This window comes from Dendropsophus ebraccatus, chromosome 3, assembly GCF_027789765.1.
Source record: "Dendropsophus ebraccatus isolate aDenEbr1 chromosome 3, aDenEbr1.pat, whole genome shotgun sequence".
Taxonomy (NCBI): Eukaryota; Metazoa; Chordata; class Amphibia; order Anura; family Hylidae; genus Dendropsophus; species Dendropsophus ebraccatus.
In genome coordinates this window covers 65,666,567-65,690,031 of record NC_091456.1, presented here as the reverse complement: position 1 = coordinate 65,690,031, position 23,465 = coordinate 65,666,567, and the positions used below count along the sequence as shown (strand labels likewise).

Below are 23,465 nucleotides of genomic sequence, written 5' to 3'. Positions count from 1 at the left end.
ACCAGATGAGTGCTTGTTTTTGTGGGATCATCTGCCCTTTTTTAACAGACCCTTTCACTTGACAATAAAATTGGCAAAACAAAAGAACAAAAAATCTTTCTACAGTAGAGTTGAAAAAGAAAACAACTCTGCAAACTTAATTATTTGTGCTGTAATCTTTATTTGTACCATTTCAGGTTATATGGGAATCTTTGATTACTTTTTTGAAATATTTTTTTCCTGGGATGTAAACAAAAATAAGAAATTGCATTGCATATTATTTTTCCCCATTTATAGTGTTTACATTGCAGGTTTCAATAGCAATACGGGGATTCTTTGTACATTTTTAAATTTCTTTTGGCCTCTGATGAGTAATGCGGGTATATGGACACGTTTACTGTATAGGTGGTGAATATGCACCAAAAACATGTCGAGAAAATAGCCTTAAGGCACCGGGACTTAGTATTTTGTCTATAAAAAGGGGGGGGGGGGGGGGGGGGGAACGACCAGAAAGAAACCAATAAACATAAGGATCAGCTTAAAACTGGTACTTATAGCAAATAGAATAAATTCCTTACAAATGTACTGTAACCTATTTTAGAGTGGCAACATTTCTAGGCATTATAACATACAGTATACAACTTGTGGGATATTTTATGTGTTCAAGTGAAGTGATTCAGTCAAGCTGTAGAGAAAAATAATTTCATATATAAAAAGCTTGATATGTGAAAGATGACATACTGACAGGAACACTTTTTAATTTCTCTAAGACCTGAGAAAAAAAAACCTCCTGTCAGGGAAAAAAGTATGTATAGAAGTTTAAAATGTCACTTTTGATCAGTAAGATGGTAGTTATTCACTGTTGCTCAACAGACCTGAGACAAGAAAGTGACGTGCCATTTTAATGAAAAATACAGTAGGTATAATAGAAAGAACACCCAAGTTTAACAGTAACAATACAAGAGCTTATTTTGTAGTGACCAGTAAGAAAAAGAAAAACAATGGCAATAACTGGTACGCACAGCACTAACACTTTTGCCACAATGAATTTTCTTTAGTTCTCTAAATTAATTTGGCTAAGAGCTATCAACCATATACAATAATGTGCAATATACAGACAATGTAGTTTCTGAAATACAGTAGTCAGTTCTCTCACAATATTATGATTTTGTGCTATTCATTATGAGGTATAAATATACAAAAAAAGAGAGCCCGTAGAGCCTCATTTAAGAAACACAGGACTAGCCAGATATCTCTCCAGGAAGCTAGTCCTGTTTTCAAGACTCTTAAATGAGGCTCCACAGGCTCTTTTTTTTGCATATTTTTGTTTCCCAGGGAGCAATGCACCAAGGATTTCACTGTATTGAGCGCTTTAACCAACAGCCAGCAGTGTTATCTTAGACTGGTCTCCCTGAGATCAGTAATCTGTGTCTCTTATGGCTCTACTAGGCATTGCTCCCACCTAGCCAGAATCCTGCTCCACACTGATGAGGGGCAACACCCCGAAACAGCTGTCTGTGGATAGTAACCTAGCCTTTGTTTTTCCCTTGTCATTACATCAACTTATAGGGCCACTTAATATGGTGGTTTTCCTAAAGGAGCCACCTCTTGGCTCAGCCCTTCCCGGAGGGATATCTGGCTTGTCCTGTGTTTCGAGACTCAATGAGACTCCACAGGCTCTCTTTTTTGCATATTCATGTTTCCCAGGGAGCAATGCACCAAGGATTTTCACTGTATTGAGCACTCTAAGCAGCAGCCGACAGTGTCTTTGGCTGGTCTCCCTGAGATCAGTGATCTCTTTCCTGTATGAGGTATAAATGACACATTTAATTGATTAGGTGATTTAATACTCCACTGTAGTAATGACCTGTCAATTTTAAAAACTTCTGACATGTCATAGCAACATGTCAAAAGTGCGTATCAGTCAGGGACCGGCTGCAGAGAACCCTGCTGATTGCTAGAACAAAGGGGTAGGAGCACACGGGAGCGAATCTGCCCATCATCTCTGCTACAGGGAGAGGAATTACGTAGACTGCTAATACAAGCAGTCTGTGGAACTTACCTGCGCGCGCCTGCCCCTTTGTTCTAGCGATTGGCGGACCCTGCTGGTAGTTACACTTTAAAGGTTACCTGCAGTTTTGGTAACTTTTCAAGCTAGTGGGTGGAGCCTAGCCTCTACGATGTCTCCTATATACTGCACACACATAAACAAAAGGGGAACCTGCTCTTTTAAGTCTCTACACACACACACACAAAGGAGGACATTACAGAGCAGTACTGTGCAGTGTAAACTAAGAATAAAGTGCTGGATATTCACAGGTGTGTCCCTCTAATCTCCATAGACTTTAAATCGGTAACAAGTAACCTGATGCCTAAGAAAGCCGCTACCCCATCTTGTATACAAATGACATAAATTAGCTGTTTTTCAGAGTAAATGTAGTTTTTTTTTTCTTTTTTGTTAGATAAATGGCAGTAGCATTGCTGTGTCCTGACGTGTGGACTATTTGGGCCGCTCATGGTCAGAGTATATAGAGTCACCCATGTCACAGTTGTGTAAAGCGCCAGTTGTTTGTTATTGCATAAAGCAACACAACGTTATGTTAACATGTACTTGTGCCAAAAGCAGAAATTATAGGGAATAAATAGACTATAAAATATAGCTGCTCACAGTCATTGATTTGGTATTGGCTACCAAACTACACTTTTCTTTTTAAAAGACTGTTAAGTAGTGATAGCATTTAAAATATATTACAGCAAACTATAAATTGACTTCAAAGTATACATACTGTTACAACTGTTTCTAAGCATAAAGGATTTAAGAAACTTTACTAACAAACCTGATGCTATAACGAAAAATATTTGTACTGCTACATATACCTAGTTTGGTAGTTAAATAAAAGGACAAATTTGGTCAGCTCTCCTAGAACACCATTCACACTAGGCAGGAGCACGTTGCTATGGCTCCTTTGTGTTTTTGGTAGTTAAATACAAATGCTGGAATGGGATACAACATACTCTTAAAGGAAATCTGTCAACACCTGGGCCTTAGCTGAGGAAGCCCCCTTATGAGCACGTAGCCTTTTGGTAATTTGCCTGTAGAGTGGATTATGCACAATCTCAGGTCTTCTACTGTAATGAAGAGTCAAAGAGGAGTTGTGGCTCAACGTTTGTGCCACACACTTGCACACCTCACCACTTCTTCCTCCTCCCTCTTCTTCATGATCAATGAATGTTGCCTGGCCTCCTTGCACACTAAGCTGTATGCCAGTGGTAGTTTAGGTCTGAAAGAAACACTCAGATATAGTTGAATCTCTCAGCCTAAAATGTGTTGGAGCTGTGGTCTAGGGGTAAATCACCTGTCTAAGAGACCAAAAGCAGTTGTCTGTAGACATAAACTGCCTACAGAGGACTGAGCTACAGTCAGGAGGCAGGGCAGCACTGACTAATCATGAAGAAGAGGATGGAGGAAGGAGTGGTGAGGTTTGCCAGAGTGTGGCAGAAATGCTGAGCTACAACTCCTGTTTGACTCATTACAGTTGGAGACCCAAGATTGTGCATAATCCATCCCACACATAAATTACCAAAAGGTAAAATGCTCACTAGGGGACTGCCAACTACAGCACCCTGCCTGCATCTCAGGTAGGGCCTCAGTACTAAAACTCTGGCCTCAAGTCTGCCTTGAACAACAACAAATCTTAACTTTTAAGAGGAAAAACAAAGGCCTACAGATAGCTGTTAGAATTATAACAATTTATAAGACTACTACAAATTTCCCAAATACAATTGAATTTTAGACAAAACAAAATACAAAAAAAAAAACACACTTTAATAAAAGAGAGATACAAAAGTAACCGTATTCCCTAGAGATCATTGCTCCTGTCATTTCTTACAACACCTTCTTTCAATTCACTCAATGGTTGAAGGCTAACTTCAGGGTAAAATCTTCCACTGCAACATTATCAGCAGAACATGTTAAAAAATTCAAAGATTATTTTATATAGTTCATATACTTAGAAGTGCCTTAAGCTTGCCTCCACATGAGACTTTGTAAGTAACAGAAGTGACAGATTTAGAAACCCACGAAAAGCACTCATCATTCTGCAACGCTGTGACCATGCTCTGGAAGATTTCAAATCAATATAATGAGAAACACAAAGAAAATAAGTTCTCACCATGTTCTGATTGATCATGTGCCTGAAGCATGTGATGTACACTACAAAGGGCCAGTCATCAGGTTCCATCACTACCCCCGCAGCATGAGCGCAGGTCACATGGAAGGATGTGGGGCAGCGCCCATATGAACATTGGATACAAGCTCCATGAGAGTTCTTAACTCTTTGTCTGCAGAAAACACATTTCTGTGGGAGACAAGAAATATACATTAATACAACTTCTATAAAACTAATGTAATTGTAATATAGTTCAGCATTTTCTCCATCCAATGATAGGGATTTAACTGATCATCAATTTAAGTAACTGTAGTATTGGGTAACATCAATTTAGTAAGCTTTGGACAAATGTTTTTGTTAGAAGGGTCCCCCAAGGATAAGCTGATCACAGGGAGTGTCACTACTCCATTCAATATGCAGCAGAGTAGGAAAAGAGTTGAATCACTTCAGACCTTCACTTCCTCTAGGCTGATTCACTTTCTAGATGTACAATTCTGAGGCTACACTGCGATTTTGGCAATGTGATCTTATTTTCTTACATTAGCCATGATGCAGCACATTTCCTGCATTGTGACACTGTGAACTTGGGCTGAGACACGTGTCATGGCCCAAATCGCCATGTAGACTTGGCTATAGTTGCTATTGTTCAGCTTCCTGTTAAAACTTTATATCAAAATAATGGTTATGATTCATTCCAAAATGTAAGGAAACGCAGTTCTTGGTCTTTTTTTCTGTATTCTGAACCAATTTGTTCCTGAAGATTCTTTTTATTCAGTACATAGAAAAATGATCGTTATTAAACTTAATGGAATAAATGCAATAAAAATGCTGATTTGTATTGGAAGCGTTCTGAGGAGTCAACAAAAAAAGATCTGTTGGCAACAGCATTTTATTTCCTACAACAGTAAGAAACTACAGTGCTGCCATGTTTGCAATATTTAGCTGCCAGTTTGATTAGCTTTCAATATTTTCCCTATGAACATTCACAGAAACTTCTGCATCTCATTCAAAAATCACTGTGCACGGAGCCAATTGCAATTACATGGTAAAACTTTTCCGAGAAACAGAAGGATTCCACAAAATGATGCTGAGTATCAGAAATAACATCTGGTTTATAATCTAGTATTTGGGACATGGGATAGATTTGCACATGCTAAACATTTAAAACAAGTTGTAAAATAAGGTATGGCTGGCTGAGAAGCATGGAATGACTTAGATGGAAAAACGTCAGTCTTTTCAACATGTCTGCACATTAGTTCTATCATGCAATACTGGTACATATTTTCTTGGTTTGGTCATTCTTTTCCTATACTGTGTACATGTATACATGGGAAAGTAGATGCAACAAACATGGATGTTATTACTGGGGTGCTCGGCACCATGGAAACATTTAGTTTGTTTTTCTAGAACCAATGTATCTGGAAACGCTACCATCAGATATTGAACACTTAACCCCTGACCTCCTCCACAGACAAGCCTTCGCTTCTATTTACTGATCTCTATAGGTTTCATAGGTATATTATGTGAATAAAGGGAAGACTGTGACTTTTTGAGTGTGACAGAAATTGAAAATGGGAGTTTCTTAGATGATCACTTTTAAAAGTATGATTTGTAGCAGTAGCAATCCAAACGCGGGACCGGGACCTGGACCAAAGATTCCCTCTCAGAGACTGACACAGGTGTGGAAAGAATCTTTGGTCCTGGTCCCACGTTTGGATCGCTACTGCTATACTTCCACACACCAACCTATTGGTGTCCCTGACCTGCCTGCAGTGTATTCTGCATGAAGCTTACAATAGTGTTGTGCCTATTATATAGCACAACTCTAACAGGTGAGGGGTCTCAACCCCAACCTCTCACCCCCGAGTTTTCTCTGAATTTGTTGCACTAGGATGCCACCCTTTTTTTTTGTCTCTCTAAGAGTATGATTTATTACTCATACAAATTAATGCAGTGTATACGTACATATTGATCCATTAGATAGGCAGTCATTTAGTGCAGCCTGTTGTAATTGCAGAGTCAGGTAGCCATTAGAGGTATAGACAAAGCTTCGGGCTTCTGAACAATGGATCAGCTCCCTGCAATCGTGTTACAGGTAGCTGATCTATGTAACTGCACCAGATCTATGTAACTGCACCATCAATGTCATCCTGTAAGTCCATTTAAATAGCACTGTCAGCTGACTAATAGCTGACTCGACGACCACTCCATGCCCCCTTTTAACGGTAGGCAGTAGTTGGCGCGAACCTGAACCCTCTTCATACTCCCTTAACAACCCCATATAGAAAATAAAAGGTTTTTTAGTCATTAAGGGGTTAAAAGACTTCCTTCTTCCACCATGTTTAACCTTTTGAAATATTTAAAGGTTCAATTATGTCCCTTTGCTTCATTACTACCCCCCCCCCCCCCCACACACACACACACAGAACAGCAGTTGTACAAAACAGACCTGTCAATTATTTTGTGCGGCCGCAGAGAACCAGCCATAGTGTATACAGGGTGTATACATTTTGGGCGTGGTTCCATATACTACTATGCAATTAAACAGTGCTGCTAAACAGCTGTTTTCTTTTTTTAAAACATGCTAAAACCAATTCATAAATGCTGTAAAACTTGGTGGAAGAGCTTAACTTTGACATTGCTGATATTTATAGATTTAGCTGTATTTTTATCATATACTTTCTGTGATCAAAAGAGACAGTAGCTTCTCTCTGGTCCCTTTACTTTTTCAATTCATGGTGTGATGTTTCACTCTAGATATAGATATCTATAACAGAACACAAAGCATTCTGTTAACCAGTACCTAGTGGAACGGCTGAAATAAAGGGGCCGCATGTTGTTGCTAAAGCTCTCATCCAAGTCAGCAGCATTTTAAAATATTAATAAGTAACTGTAAAATAACAAAGAAAATACTCCAGGCTAGCATCATCCTTTTGTGCTAGGTGAGAGAAAATGAAGATACATTTTTCAGGCTGCACAGAAAGACATATCACTCACAACTTTTTCTCTGATAACTTGCCAAGTCTGCATTTCATAACATGGTACATTAACTTTTGAGACTTTTGTCATTCACCAAATGCAATGATAATGATGGTGCAGTAAATCGCATATTGTACAGAAAACGTCTTCGAGGCCAATTCATGATAGCAAGCATACAGGTAATCTCAATGAATTGTCATGTTCTTACTGACTAGTACCGACATACAATCTCTTATCCCAAATGGAAAACAACGTAAAAGAAGATGTATTCCTGTCATGTAAATAATTCTTTATTTTCCACTTGATTTCAACAACATTCTTTGATATTTGAATGGGAAATAAAGCTTCCTAATTTGCAGTGCATATAGATTGGTTTGCTAGCCTGGAGTTACAGGGAAGTGCAAAGAAGTTTTTCAATCTTACAGGTAAACAAACTTTCAGTGTACGTTTATGGTCAAGAACCCAACATGTTGTCTGAAATAATACATTGGTACCTACGCTGAAGAGTAACTTGGATTGAGAGCGCTTTACAAGAAGAGCTCATAGTCTTTCAAAATTGTAACTTGGTTTAAGAGGGGGGGAGGAGGGGCAGGGTCTGCATAGGTGGTCTATAGGTCTCTACTCTGTCCCAGGAAGTCTCCCTTACCTTCCAAATCATACACTCAGCCATTCACACTGCTGTGTAGAAAGGTTTCTGTCCCTGGACTCCTGCACAGCTCTGTGAATCTCACTTCCTGATTGGTCCATGCTGGTCCCTCTTCCCCATTGCAGTCATGTGACCACACAGACCTCTAACCAGTAACTTATAATATGACACATTCAGCAGGTTTGAAATTTTTGTTTCATTTGTTTTACATGTTATTTAGAATAAAAAAATCATTTAAGTCCCGGAACAAATCCAAGGCACCACTTGTAAAAGTAAACTTGGTGGAAGTCATATATTAATAAAGTAGGATTCTCATGCCACTTAAGAATTAAAAAAAAAATAGTTTTTAGTTTACACTACATTAATCTCATTGAGATGTATTTCACCATAAATTTTAAAGGAAGCTTTTCAATGTGCATGAGGTAGGAAATAGTTCATTTTCATGTTTGCAAGCATGTGGACAAGCTAGTAACATGGACCTGGATAATAATTAACAACAGAAACTAACAGAACCAAAAACTGTAGGTCTTGACCTGTAAAAATATTTTGTTATCTTTAAAAATAAATTTACCAAATACATGGATGTTGCAGTGTAGCATATACACTGGGAAATGCTACAGGAAATCTAGAATAAAAAATATCAAACTTTCCAGAGAATATTTGCTCTGATGTTCAATTACTGCAACCCATACCACTCTTCCTGTCTTGACCTCTATGGTAACGGAGGGGAGGGAACAGAAAGCTGAAAACCAATAATCATTTTATTTTTTTCTAGCCAAAATAAAAAAGAGAGATTCCCCAAAATGTGTAAGATGTGAACCACTGGGCACCAGGTTTGAAGAACTTTATTCTCTGTCCTTGACCATTAACCCCTTAGTGCTGGGCCTATTTTGGACCTTAACGACCAAGCAATTTTCTTACTTTTTTCATTGCCGCTAGAGATGAGCAAATTTACAGTACATATGAAATGAATCAGTTGCTTAGCTCGGCAACCTGCTTATCAACAGTCTGCCTTTGAAGTCCGCCCTGGGTGCCTGGAAAAGAAGTTTCCCAGGACTGGATCCAGCTTTTCCAGGGACCCAGGGTGAAGAGGCATTGACTTAAAAAGCAGAAGGCTGAAAAGCAGATTGCTGATTGCAAGGGAAGTGGTTGGCTTTGTTTGTACTGTAAAATTGCTCATCCCTAATTGCCGCCCTCCAAGTGTCATATCTGTCCACATACCCATAAGAGGTCAGATTTTTTGGGGACATCTTTTACTTTTTATTGCCAACATTTTATATCCCACCTAGGCTATTCAACATGCAGTAAAATAATGATATTGTTTTATAGCTTGGGTCATTACATATGTGGAGATACCAAATTTATACTTCTTTTTAAAAAAAAATGTTTTATAAAACCATTTATTTTGCATGGGAAACGTAACTATTTTTTCTGGGGAAGGATGGGGGGCCATGTTTTACTGCACTATTTATTTCATTGTTATACTGGTATAAACTGTTACACTGGTATAAACTAATGTATATTAACTGCTGATCTTCTGATCACCGATACAACCACTGCCCTACTACTGTGTATTCTATATCGTCATTAGGCTGGCTTTGCTGTGGAATATTCATGGCAGGCCTGGAGTCCTTCAGAAGGCAAAAACTCAAAAACTTACTACAAAAACTCGAACATGAATAAATTTTAAACCTACTCAGGGGGTAGAAAACAGCTATTTTTAAACACTGCGGAAAAAAATTGTGCAATTTTGAGGTTTTGCACCATGAATTAGTCAAATAAAACTGCATAGTCTAAAAAGACTGCTTCACATTCAGTTAGGTGCATAATAAAATAAAATATGCACACACAACTTTTGAAAAAAGAACTATTCGGACTATTGAAGAAAAAAATAAAAGGACAAAAGCAGTGACAAATACATCCTCATATGTTGATTTACCATTTAGTATAAAGATAGTAAGAAAACAGGCCAACTGTACACCGTAAGACTGCTTTAAAACAATATCTGATTTTTATGTCCCTGCAAACTAGACAAGTCACTTTTCCAAGGACTCAACTGAATGAAAGTTAGAAACTCCCAGTATTGAGCCTGAGGCCATAACAAACCCTCTCCATAGTAATGTCAAAGCTGCAAAATACAAATTACCCCCTAAAGTTACAAAGGAGCCATGAGATATAGTATGATGATGAGAAGCTGATTACAGGCTGCTTTTATGCTAAATTCTAAAGAACTGAGCATCAACCCAATACGCCCACATTAGGTAGCAATTTTTAATAAAAAGTTCATATGCCTGGTAAATAGCTGTTGCAGATAACTAGGCAACAGCCTTCAATACAAGAGGGGGCAGAGTATGTGAATGTCAGGCATTATGCATACATCTATGTATACCTTCTTACATGGAGAAACAGTAGCGGCACTCTCCCATAGGTATAAAATGCTTTATTTCATTGGCAGAAGCAAAGGACAAATCCAAAGGACTATTATGCTTTTCCCTAATATGTGCTATCAGTCTAGCTGCACCTAGACTGCAGCTAGACTGATAGCACATATTAGGGAAAAGCATAATAGTGATCCCACTGTGCTTAAATTTTCAGGACTAGAACTTGTCCGTAATAACCCAGATGGAGGGGATCGGCAAAAAGCCTTAGCCAGAAAAGAGGCGACATGGATCATCCGGACGGGAGCCATGGGCCCATTGGGATTAAATGACAGGAACGAAATGTCAGCTTTTTTGTAGATTTCTTTTCTGTAGATTCATTGTTTGTTGGTTACTATTGATTTTATCATTTATAACTATGTATGTATGTATTATTTTTGCACGGTTATATTGTATATTATCAGCGTATGCTGACGTATTTAAGATGCGCCAGTGACGTATGGGAACATGAGCCTGTTGATGCGCGTGTAGCGCGAAACGATTCGTAGCTCTTCCTTTGGATTGCACTGTTTGTCCTTTGCTTCTGCCAATGAAATAAAGCATTTTATACCTATGGGAGAGTGCCGCTACTGTTTCTCCATGTAAGAAGGTATGAATTATGTTTTCGGCAGAGCACCCCCCGATGGTGTAACAGCGGTATTAGCTACAGTACATAGCCCGGGCTTGCACTACGCAGTGACTGGTGTGCCAGCCGATATCTCTGGTGTGTCTATACATCTATGTATGCCTACATTATATCTATATAATACAGCAAACCGCTCATACCAAATCCTGTTTATAATTTTCATATCTCATGTCTTATTTGCAGCGATTTGGAATACAGAAAAGACAACTTTAAGTAATGCCTTTAAGTTTAAAGGGAATCTGTCAAATCTGACACTGTTAGATAGCTGTTAGGTCAGGGAGACACATGGTGCATTTCACGGTGCCTTTCAATAATCCATCTGTACTTCCAGAATGTGGAAAAAAAAAATGTTTTATTCTTCATTAAAAAAGTGTCAGAGAGGATTGACTGACTATGTAGTATGTTTGTGAGGGTTATCAGACTCCCTCAATGGCATATAACATGGAGGAGGGGATAGATCAGGCATGCTTTATTTCAATAAGCCATTTCCCTAGTTTACACGGAGGATAAGTTATGAACATACAAATCTGGCCATGGCTTATTATAGTTTCCATTACAAAAAACATGAAAGTAATGCAAGCCGAACAAACATCAGAAAGACACCGATGTTCAGACATTCAGAAAACTACCACCTAAAGTGGTTGTTCAACAATTTTTTTTTCTTTAAAATCAACTGATGCTAGAAAGTTCCAGAGATTTTTTATTTACTTATATTAACCCTTTGAGGACCAGGCCCAAAATGACCCAGTGGACCGCGCAAATTTTGATCTTAGTGCTTTCGTTTTTCCCTCCTCCCCTTCTAAGAGCTCTAGCACTCTCAGTTTTCTATCTACAAGCCATGTAAGTGCTTGTTTTTTACAGGAATAGTTGTACTGTGTAATGGCGTCATTAATTTTACCATAACATGTATGATGGAATTCCAAATATATTATTTATGAAGATATAAATAGGTGAAATCGTAAATTAGAATGCAATATGGTAACGTTTGGGGGGTTCCTGTGTCTACGTAATGCACTATATGGTAAAAGCGACATGATACCATTATTCTATAGGTCAGTCCGAACACAACCATATGCAGGTTACACAGATTCTCTAATGTTATATATATATTTTTTTATGAAATCCTTTTTTTTGGCAATTAAATATTAATAAAATGGGCCTATTGTGACGCTTATAACGGTTTTATTTTTTCACCTATGGGGCTGTATGGGGTGTCATTTTTTCCGCCATGATCTCTAGTTTTTTTTAATACCATATTTGTGAAGATCGGACGTTTTGATCACTTTTTATTGATTTTTTTTAATATATAATGTAACATAAAATCGGTAATCTGCGCACTTTTTCCCCTCTTTTCGTGTACGCCGTTCACCGTTCGCAATGACGCTTGTTATATTTTAATAGATCGGACAATTACGCACGCTACGGTATATTATATGTTTATCTATTTATTTATTTTTATATGTTTTATTTATATAATGGGAAAGGGGGGTGATTTAGACTTTTATTGGGGGAGGGGTTTTGGGGTAGTGTGTTAGTGTTTTGAACTTTTTTTTTTTACACATTTGAAGTCCCTTTGGGGGACTTGTACATACATTACTTTGATTTCTACACTGATGAATGCTATGCCATAGGCATAGCATTGATCAGTGTTATCGGCGCTCTGCTCATTGAGCCTGCCTGTGCAGGCTCAGTGTAGCAGATCGCCGATCGGACCGCATGGAGGCAGGTAAGAGACCTCCAGCAGTCCGTTTCAACGATCGGGACCCCCGCAGTCACACTGCGGGGGTCCTGATCGGTAAGTGACAGGGGACTCCCCCTGTCACTTACACTTAAACGCTGCGGTCGCGCCGCGATCGCGGCGTTTAAGGGGTTAATGACACGCAGCAGCGCGATCGCTGCAGCGTGTCATTACCGGTGAGGTCCCGGCTGCTCACTGCAGCCGGCCCCCACCTCCTATGAAGCGCGCTCCGCTCCGGAGCGCGCTTCATAGCGGGAATACCACCCATGACGTAAGGTTACGTCATGGGTCGTCTGGGGACAGACTTCCATGACGTAACCCTACGTCCAGGGTCGTCTAGGGGTTAAAAAATCTTGAGTTCCAGTTTTTATCAGCTGCTGTATGTCCTGCAGGAAGTAGTGTATTCTCTCCAGTCTGACACAGCGCTCTCTGCTGCCATCTCTGTTCATGCCAGGAACTGTTTAGAGCAGCAGCAAATCCCCATAGAAAACCTCTCCTGACTGGAAAGAATACTACCTCCTGCAGACAGCAGTACCGGAAGATTTCTTTTTTTTTTTTTTAATAGAAGTAAATTACAAATCTCTGGATCCATTTGAAAGAAAAAAAATTGGGTGAACAACCCCCTTTAAAGTGTACCTGTTGTTTAAATGTCAAACAATCCTTTAAAAGTATGGAGTAGCATCATTTCTTTCAGCGGACAGCGGAATTCACCCAGCCATAGAATGGTCTATGGCACAGGCAGCTATGCGTGCTGCCTTAAGGGGGTGACGGAATCCGCCAGAACTTTTCCACGCAGATCCTGTAGTGTGAACCCACCCTAGCCATAGAAGGAGTGAAAATAATGCAGTCAATTTCTTCGGGATTGATCCCAAACTATGGAACATTGTTTTTATACTTATTAAAAATAATAAGTTGCATTAGAGTATAGCATTCAAGAAAAGCCCACCCATGTCATCCTGAAGCATCAGAATGGCATGTTAGGTTCATAGTAGAATTTCTGCACACCTGCATAATTAGTAAATTAAACCCTTACCTTGTGTAATTCTGGTAAAATAGGGCCACTTCTCCAGCGATTTTGATGAAATTGCTGCAAAAATAGTGCTATTTTACAGCAATTGTGCAATTCGCTGCAAAAGCCCATAATCAACGCTACCTAAACACCATGTGTGAACATAACTCTACAGTGTATCTGTCTCTACCGACGCCTTTTACAGATATTCTTCATCCCACACACTCAAGGCACAGTATCCATATCCAATAGGGACAAAAAACACCAGATCTCACACAAGTGACCAAAAACACTAGAGATGATCTAGTCTCCTCACATACCACATCTGACTAGTAATATCAGTCACCCTATAGAGTAACTGTTTAACTATTGCTCTATTTAATTAGGACATACATTGATTCCTCCTATATTCTTACTTTTGTCACCGTGAATTCATACATTTACACCAGTGATCATATTACCTGCCACTAATATATACACAAACATTTACACTGCAGTCTAAATGTACTTTATTTACACATACCCTTTTCTCAACCCACACAAACTACAGTTGCTATAGACCGCACTATACTGCAGTTATCATAATGACAGCTCGGCATCCCCGCACTTAGCAAAAAAGCCATCACACCGATGGCTACTACATACGCCATTAAGCCAGCAGTTCCCAGCAACGCTCCTAGAAACTGTGCCATCAGGCAGACAGTCACATCATACACAATCATGCCGCACCTTGCGCTATCACACCAGCAGCAACCCTGAAAAAAGGGTGCATGCGCCATCCACATAAAGGGGCCAAAATCAACCCATAACACTCAGTACACCGCAATCAACATGCAGCCCAATCCGCTTCCAGGTAACGTCCCACACAGCAGCTTCACTGAATAGAAAATAGCGGAAGCACTCACAGATTGTGGCAAAGTATAAATTTCTCTTTTATTTCATCATCAGGAAACACACATAGGTAGCGGATGAGCAATAGGCAACAGCTGTTTCGCACGTCACAGAGTGATGTGCTAAACAGCTGTTGGCTATTGCTCATCTGCTACCCATGTGTGTTACCTGATGATGAAATAAAAGAGAAATTTATACTTTGCCACAAGCGGTGAGTGCCTCCACTATTTTCTATTGAGTGAAACTGCTGATGACTGTCTGTTCTGTGGGGGAGCACCTATGGTGGCAACGGGTCATAAGAAGATGGTGCGGGATACACCTGTATAGGGTCAAATTCAGACTGATGGGAGTGCCGAGGTATACTCTTATGTAGAATTAGTAACCCCACACAGCTCTGACTCTGGACACAGACCTCTGGTACACCTCCCTTTGGTTTATGCCCTCACAATTTTCTCCCTCCCTGCAGCAATAGACTCCTAAAAACAGAGAGACTTCAGGATTACTCTTACTACCAACATACAGGTACTGTACCTATTCTCCATCCTCCCCACTGTACCCCTTCCTATACTACTATGGCTCTGCTCTAGACTTATGGCCCTCTTCTCGCCCTGTTATGTACCTACTTGCTCATGTATACCAGTCCCAATAACTATCAATGGTATTTATCTATAGCCATGCCACCACCTTCCTATGACTGGACAGAATTACGAAAATATGAAATTTGAAATAACTAAATACACCATACAGCCAATCTGGATGTGTTATGTATGACTCACACTATGGACTGATTATGCAGATTTAATCAATACTATGTTTTTTTTTAGCCATGGTACCGTGACATGTATTCTTTACATTCCTGTACATCTGTATGCAATGTATATAGAAATGTATATAGTTATCACACTATGGGAGGCATTTATTAAGTCCAGTTTAGAAGAAATAGGGGTGCACAGCAGGAATACTTGGTGCTAATTACGGACGGATGTTTTCATCCAAACATAATCCAATAGAAAAATATCCGAAGCACTCGTTTTTTATATGCAAAAGTGTTCATAAATTTATTAACAGCGTGCAGGAGAGAACCAGGAAAATAACAATGCTTTCACTAGCAAGACAATTATTGGATGCAAAGCGACTGTGGACGTTTCAATCCTATCCAGGACCTTTTTCAACGTCGCTGTGGATATGTCTGGTGGGGAGCGCTCCTGGCGCTATCCTTGGGCGTATCAAGCGCCAGACGTAAAAATGCCCCCGCAGCTCCGGCGCTACGGAGATTTATGTAGAGGCGGACTGCCTCTACATAAATCCCGTGCGCACCGTTGCGCACCGCCGAAAACCTGCGCCAGCTTTTGGCGGAACGGATGGTACATTTTGGCGGAACGGATGGTAAATCGCGCGGACTCTGAGTCCGCGCCCTCCATTCCGCCCACGTTCCGCCCCCTTTCCGCCCACTGGCGTACTCGGCGGAAAGTGCCGATTTGCAAATATTTTATTCGCAAATCGGCCATTTGCGTATATAAAAATACGCAAATCGGCACTTTCCGCCGAAAATCATCCGTTCGCCGGATGATACATGTGGCCCTATGTGTTTACACTATTCATCTTTGTATTCTTTACTAAAGACTTCTTAAAAAAGGTGTGAACTACACCAAAACGTCAGGATTAACAAATACTTTAGTCTGTGTTGCACAATAAATACACAAGATGTGTGAAAATTTATTATTTACTGAATAACAATTGGGTGGCCATACCTACTACTTATACAGTAATAATTATTGCCCAGCTACAACTTACCCTCCACGGTTTTAGGTTTGGGAGCATTTAATTTTTTTAGCCCTTGGCTGGAATACCGCCCTAAACTGACACTGTACCCACAATCTGCCCCCCCCCCAACCACTTGTACCTTCGGATAGCTGCTTTAAAAGAGGTTATCCAGCGCTACAAAAACATGGCCATTTTCCCCCTACTGTTGTCTCCAGATTGGGTGTGGTTTTGAAACTCAGTTCCATTGAAGTAAATGGAGCTTAATTGCAAACCGCACCTGAACTGGAGACAACAGTAGGGGGAACAGTGGGTGGTGCAATGTTAGGGCACAGATATTGTAGGCCACGGCCATTTGACACAGGGCTGCCAGTTTAAAAGTTGTTTTTTAGGACAATAACTGCACCACCTGCCGAATGGACCTCAGGACAAATATTGTATTAACCCCTTAAGGACAGAGCCTGAAATGGCCTTAATGACAGAGACAAATTTTATGAATATGACCAGTGTCACTTTAGTCATTAATAACTTCGGGATGCTTTTACCTATCCGGCTGATTCTGAGATTGTTTTCTCGTGACATATTGTACTTTACATTTCTGGTAAATTGGAGTCGATACTCATAACAAATCTTTATGAAAAAAACCCAAATAATGTGAAAAAATGTGAAAAAATGCATTTTTCCAACTTTGAAACTTCTTTGCGTATACAGAAAGTGGTTATACCACATAAATTATATATTAAATAGCATTAGCAACATGTCTACTTTATGTTGGCGGCATTTATTAAACTATCTTTCATTTTTTTTAGACGATAGGAAGCTTAAAACATTAGCAGCAAATTTCCAAATTTTCAGTAAAATTTCAAAATCAGATATTTTTAGGGACCTGTTCAGGTTTAAAGTGTATTTGAGGAGCCTGTATGTTAGAAAGCCCCACAAAGCACCCCATTTCAGAAACTGCACCCCCCAAACTCTGCAAAAGCATATCCAGAAAGTGTTTTAACCCTTTAGGGGAGTCACAGAAATAAAAGCTAAGTGTGTAAGGAATTTGAAAATTTTAATTTTCTGTGCAGAGATTTTATTGTAATCCAATATTTTTCATAATTATAAACCTATTACCAGAGAAATGCACCCCAATAATTATTGCCCCGTTTCTGCAGTTTATAGAAATACCCCATATGTGGCCGTATTGCGCTATTTGACGCAACCACAAGCCTCAGATATAAGGGAGCGCCTAGTGAATTTCAACGCCTCCGTTATATTTGGTCATTTTTGACTGTACCACTTCAGGTTGGCAGAGGCTCTGGGGTGCCAAAACCTAAAAAACACCCCTAAAGGGACACCATTTAGAAAACTACACCCCTCAAGGAATGTAACAAGGGGTGCGGTGAGCATCTGGATCCCACAGGTGCTTCACAGATTTTCTGAACAATATGGCGTGAAAAAAGAAAAATTTATTTTTTACACTAAAACGTTGTTCTAGCCTTCAATTTTTCATTTTCTTAAAGGGATAAGAGGCAAAAAAAGACAAAAAATGTGTAGCGCAGTTTCTCCCGAGTACAGAAATACCCCACATGTGGCGATAGAGTGCCAAGGGGGCGCAGGACGAGCCTCCAAAGGGAAGGAGCGCCAATTGGCTTTTGGAAGCCGAATTTTACTGAAAAGGATTTCAAGGGCCATGTCGCATTTACAGAGCTCTCGTGCTGCCAAGACACTGGAAACCCCCCACAAGTGATTCCATTCTGGAAACTACACCCCTCAAGGAATCTAACAAGGGGTGCAGTGAGCATATGGACCCCACTGGTGACGGGCACAAATGTGGAACAATGTGACGTGAAAGGGAAAATTTTCATTTTTTCACTTTCATGGCACAAATGTGCCCATCATCAAGGGGTCCATATCCTCACTGCACCCCTTGTTAGATTCCTTGAGGGGTGCAGTTTCCAGAATGGGGTCACTTGTGGGGGGTTTCCAGTGTTTTGGCAGCACGAGGGCTCTGTAAATGCGACATGGCGTTCATCATCCATTCTAGCCAAATCCAACCTCCAAAATCCAAATGGTGCTCCTTCCCTTCGAAGGCTTGCCCTGCGCCCACATGGCGCTTTATGTCCACATGTGAGGTATTTACGGACTCGGGGGAAATTGCTCTACACATATTGTGTGTTTTTTTCTCTTTTAACCCCTTGTGAAAATGATAAATTCAAGGCTAAACCAACATTATAGTGTAAAAAATGTAATATTTCATTTTCACGCCACATTGTTCCACATTTGTGCCCGTCACCAGTGGGGTCCATATGCTCACTACACCCCTTGTTACATTCCCTGAGGGGTGTAGTTTCCATAATGGGGTCACTTGTGGGGGGTTTCAACTGTCTTGGCAACACAGAGGCCTTTTGAATGCAACATGGCCCCTCAAAATCCATTCCATCCAAATCCAGCCTTCAAAAACGAAATGGTGCTCCTTCCCTTCGGAGGCTTGCCCTGCGCCCACATGGCGCTTTATGTCCACATGTGGGGTATTTACGGACTCGGGGGAAATTGCGCTACACATTTTGTTTTTTTTCTCCTCTTTTAACCCCTTGTGAAAATGATATATTCAAGGCTAAACCAACATTATAGTGTAAAAAATGTAATATTTCATTTTCACGCCACATTGTTCCACATTTGTGTCCGTCACCAGTGGGGTCCATATGCTCACTACACCCCTTGTTACATTCCTTGAGGGGTGCAGTTTCCATAATGGGGTCACTTGTGGGGGGTTTCAACTGTCTTGGCAACACAGGGGCCTTTTGAATGCAACATGGCCCCTCGAAATCCATTCCATCCAAATCCAGCCTTCAAAAACCAAATGGCGCTTCTTCCCTTCGGAGGCTTACCCTGCACCCGCATGGCGCTTTATGTCCACATGTGGGGTATTTCCGTACTCAGGGGAAATTGCTCTACACATTAAATGTTTTTTTTATCTTTTAACCCCTTGTGAAAATGAAAAAACATGACAAGATTAATGATTTAGAGTAAAAATTTTACAAAAATTACACTAAATGTTGGTCTAGCCTTGATTTTTTTCCATTTCCACAAGGGGTTAAAAAAGAAAATGAACACAAAACGTGTAGGGTAGTGTCCCCTGAGTACGAAAATACCCCACATGTGGGCATAATGTGCCATATGGGCACAGGGCAAGTCACCAAAGGGACAGAGCGCCATTTAGAGGCTGGAATGGAGGATGGAGGCCATGTCGCAATTACAAAGCTCTTGTGCTGCCAGGACAGTAGAAACCCCCGACAAGTGACCCCATTCTGGAAACTACACCCCATAAGGAATCTAACAAGGGGTGCAGTGAGCATATGGACCCCACTGGTGACGGGCACTTACGTAGAACATGTGCCGAGAAAATAAAAAATACAATTTTTTTCATTTTCACGTCCCAAATGTGGCCGTCACCAGGGGGCCATATCCCCGCTGCCCCCCTTCTTAGATTCCTTATGGGGTGTAGTTTCCAGAATGGGGTCACTTGTGGGGGGTTTCTACTGTCCTGGCCGCACAGAGGCTTTGTAATTGCATCATGGCATCCTCTAATGGGAATGGCGGCCATACCTACTTAGCTGGGGAAAAGGGACAATTCTAATTTATTTGGGGGGATTAGGCCAATTATTAGTTTATAAGGTTGGAAATGACAGGTGTCCATCAAACTCAACCTGTGTTGATCCAGAGGAAGGCAAAAAAAACCCCTCGTAAGGCAGACGACAGTAGCCTCATCACAGGGGAAAATTCCTTCCCGACTCCATATTGGCGATCAGAATAATCCCTGGATCAACGTGACCCCTGAAATAGGAATAAGGGACAGAATTTAGATAATGTAGAACCCCAGTGACGTGTGGTGCGCCTTGGAGCGATCCAGTATGCAGAGGCCGGGGTGATCAGGACAGGTGTCACACTGGAAAATGGTGTCCTTCCTGATCCCCCTGTTACGCCACACTCTGCACTTCTTCTGGGGTCTCCTGTTCTCCAGTGTGGGGGACGTCACCTGGAAAATGTTGTCCTGGTGCGATACGGGGTCCTTTATATCCAGAAGCGCTGGGTCCGCTCCATGGCTGCTAAATATTAGGGCTCTATTACTACTTCTGATATGTTCGGATCGTGCCGCAAGCTACAGTAGCTCAGGCAGCGAGGGACCAGAAGAGGGGGTGCTGGTATAAGAGTTATCCCCGTACAGGTGGTGGTGACCTTTATCCAGCAGTGGGAAGATCAGTTCCCGAACGATCTTCCCACTAACTCCGAGGCTGGGGGGGGCGGGGGCATCTGGGGGCTGGATTCGGGTGTCCCTTCCTACATACACTCTAAGGGTACGTGCACACTGCGGAATCGCGACAGATAACCCTTTGTGCATTCCACAGCTGGCACCCACCGGCGGACTGATGCAGGCGCACGTCTCCGTCCGTGTCGTAGACTCCATTCTATGCACGGGCGGATTCCGCTCTCCGTCCAACGTATTCATTCTTTGGATGGACGATGGAATCCGCCCGTGCATAGAATGGAGTCTATGACACGGGTAGAGACATGCGCCCGCATCAGCCCGCCGGCGGGTGCCAGCTGCGGAATGCACAAAGGGTTATTCTTCGCCATTCCGCAGTGTGCACGTACCCTAAATCTGTAAGTGTACCCAGAGGTACTGTCACAGAGTTTGTAGAATTTCACTCCATACCGTCATCTCTTATTGGGACGGTACTGGCGGAAAAGACGTGTCTGGGGGGCAGCGTACGCTACGCTACCCCCCAGACATGTCATTGGAGGATGAGGATGAATGGAGGAAAGAACGATCCCCCCCATTCATCCTCACTGGCTGTTTCGGTGTCGGAGGTAATAATAACGTATCCCTCTGACGCCGAAAACACCCTGGGGGCCATCTTTATACGGGGATTGGTATATGGGGTATGTAGTGGTGTAGTGTCAAACTTTATTCAATGTAGTGTGGTGTAATGTAGTGTTTTTTACGTGTTTTTTTACAGTAAGTATAAAAAAAAAACCTACGCCAACAAAGGAGTTGGTGATATATTCTACTGCCACGGTCTGCACTTATAAGCAGACCGTGGCAGTAGAATATAGAAAAAAAACACCCTACGCCAAAAAGGAGGAGTTGCTGATTAGCAGCGCACTTTCGTGCGATGCTGATCAACACTCAGCGGCGATAGGGTGCGGAAAATAGAAAAAAAAAAATTTGAAAAAAAAATAAATAAAAATTTCTACATTCTGAACATCCCTATAGTGGCTGATACGTGTATTACACATTATCAGCCGCTAGAGGGCAGCAGAGCGCAAAATACGGAAACAGCCGACGCTGGAGCCGAAAATAGCCGAGAGAAGCCGAACGTGACGTCACGGAAGAAGCCGAAGACCCGAACGAAGACGAGGATGCCGCGAACCCGGAAGACGCCGATCAGGAGCCCGGGACAGGTGAGTAATGTACAAATACCTGCTCTGGACCCCTCGGCTGCCTAGCTGAGGGGTCCAGGGCAGGTATTTACTATTTTGTGGGACTCTGATCGCCGTGCCACCGGCCCGATCGCCGTGAACGGCCGGCCGGCCGTTCACGGCGATCGGGCCGGTGGCACGGCGATCACCATTACTTTTTACAGTAATGGCGGTCGGTGCCGTCCTCGGACAGCACCGACCGCCATTTTTTTCCGGGTCATCGGGTCGCCGATGACCCGGAAAGGTTCCGATCGTCGCTATTGGCTGATCTGAATTGATCAGCCTATAGCGGCGATCGTAAGCACGGGGGGTGTTAACCACCCCCCGTGCCGTGAAGCTAAGATGGCCTGCTATGATTTATAGCAGGCCATCTTCCCCGACCGCTGTGTGTGAACACGCAGCGATCGGGGAAACATCGGGCGTAAATTTACGCCCTGATGCGCCAAGTACCAGGGCGCGAGGGCGTAAGTTTACGCCCGATGTCGTTAAGGGGTTAAAAGCAGCTATCCGAAGGTACAAGTGGTTTGGGGGGGTAAGATTGTGGGTACAGAGTCACTTTAAGAAAGCCCAATATTCCAAGGATTACCAAAGGCCAAGAGACAGCAACATATACTGCTAACCAGCCATTGCCCCATGCTGCATTCCCGTTGATGTGAACAGACGGTTTACAGTAAGCACTGCTTGATTTGCATCCTGGCGAGTGTCGTCGGCTTTGTTTCTTTTATGAATTTGTATTGGGAAGGACTTTGGTGGATTCTGTGACTGAACACCCTGGGGCCCTGCACCCTGGGACTGAGTACATGTGTGAATCTCTGTGTTACATCCATATTGTGCTGGGAGAAACAGTGCCGCCAATATTTATCCCTTTCTACTTTCTGTTGACTTTTAAAGTCCAACCAAAGTGATAACTCCACTGCAAGCAGGGGGTATGGGAAACATAATAGTCAAAAGAATCTATACTTACCCCTCCCCCTGCATCGCTGTCTTCTTGCTTCAGGACCAATATCGACCTTCTAGATATCCTGCAACGTCACAACCCAGCTCAGGAGTGCCCGCTCAGCCAGTCTGTAAGTGGGACAGGACACAACTGCAGTCACTGACCGGCTGAGTGTGCCTTCCCAACAAGGCGTGACAACACCGGAACCGAGTAGAAACTGGAGCCCAATAGCAGTGTGTGGGCCTGTTATGCAGCACTGCAGGGGCATGGGGACAGGTAAGTATTGGTTCTTTATTGTGTTTCCGTACCCCCGTCGTAAGCAGAGTTTTCACTTTGGCCGGACTTCTTTAAGTGTTTACATTTTTGCAGTTTTATGGTATTCACATTGTCATCTGTCATGGAATTATATTTGTCCTTTCTTATGATTCAAAAAGATTTTTAATAGTATGTGAAGTTTTTTTTTTTTTGTTTTTTTCTTTGCATAGTACTAACCTTTCTTAAAGGTCTTTCAAATAACCATGCCCATATAGGTGTAAAAGTAAACTGCTTATATACCAATGAATATAGAAGTATATGTCACTACTATATTGTCCTACTTTCAGTTTTTTCTTTTATTTATATGGTTGTCCATCTGAAGGTGGATCAAAATTTCCTAACTTTGTGTTCATTAAAATAATGGCAATCTATTATACTTCTAATAACATTTAATGGGTTTCATTATCCATTGCTGCCCTGAATTAAATTTAAAAAAGCATTTATAGGAGCAAAGTATAATTTATGTATTTTCATGTGCTCTTCATTGTGCAATTCCTTTTTTTCTTACA

At 41.5% G+C, this 23,465-nt stretch overlaps 1 protein-coding gene across 3 annotated transcripts in view; it reads right to left on the bottom strand.

Moving 5' to 3' along the window:
* Positions 1-23,465, bottom strand: part of KDM4C (lysine demethylase 4C) — a 283,487-nt gene that overhangs the window by 25,806 nt on the left and 234,216 nt on the right. For all 3 annotated transcript variants that reach the window (XM_069961946.1, XM_069961945.1, XM_069961944.1), the window contains exon 18: positions 4,152-4,337. In XM_069961946.1, the coding sequence (XP_069818047.1) occupies positions 4,152-4,337 (186 nt within the window). The remainder of the gene's footprint in view (positions 1-4,151; positions 4,338-23,465) is intronic.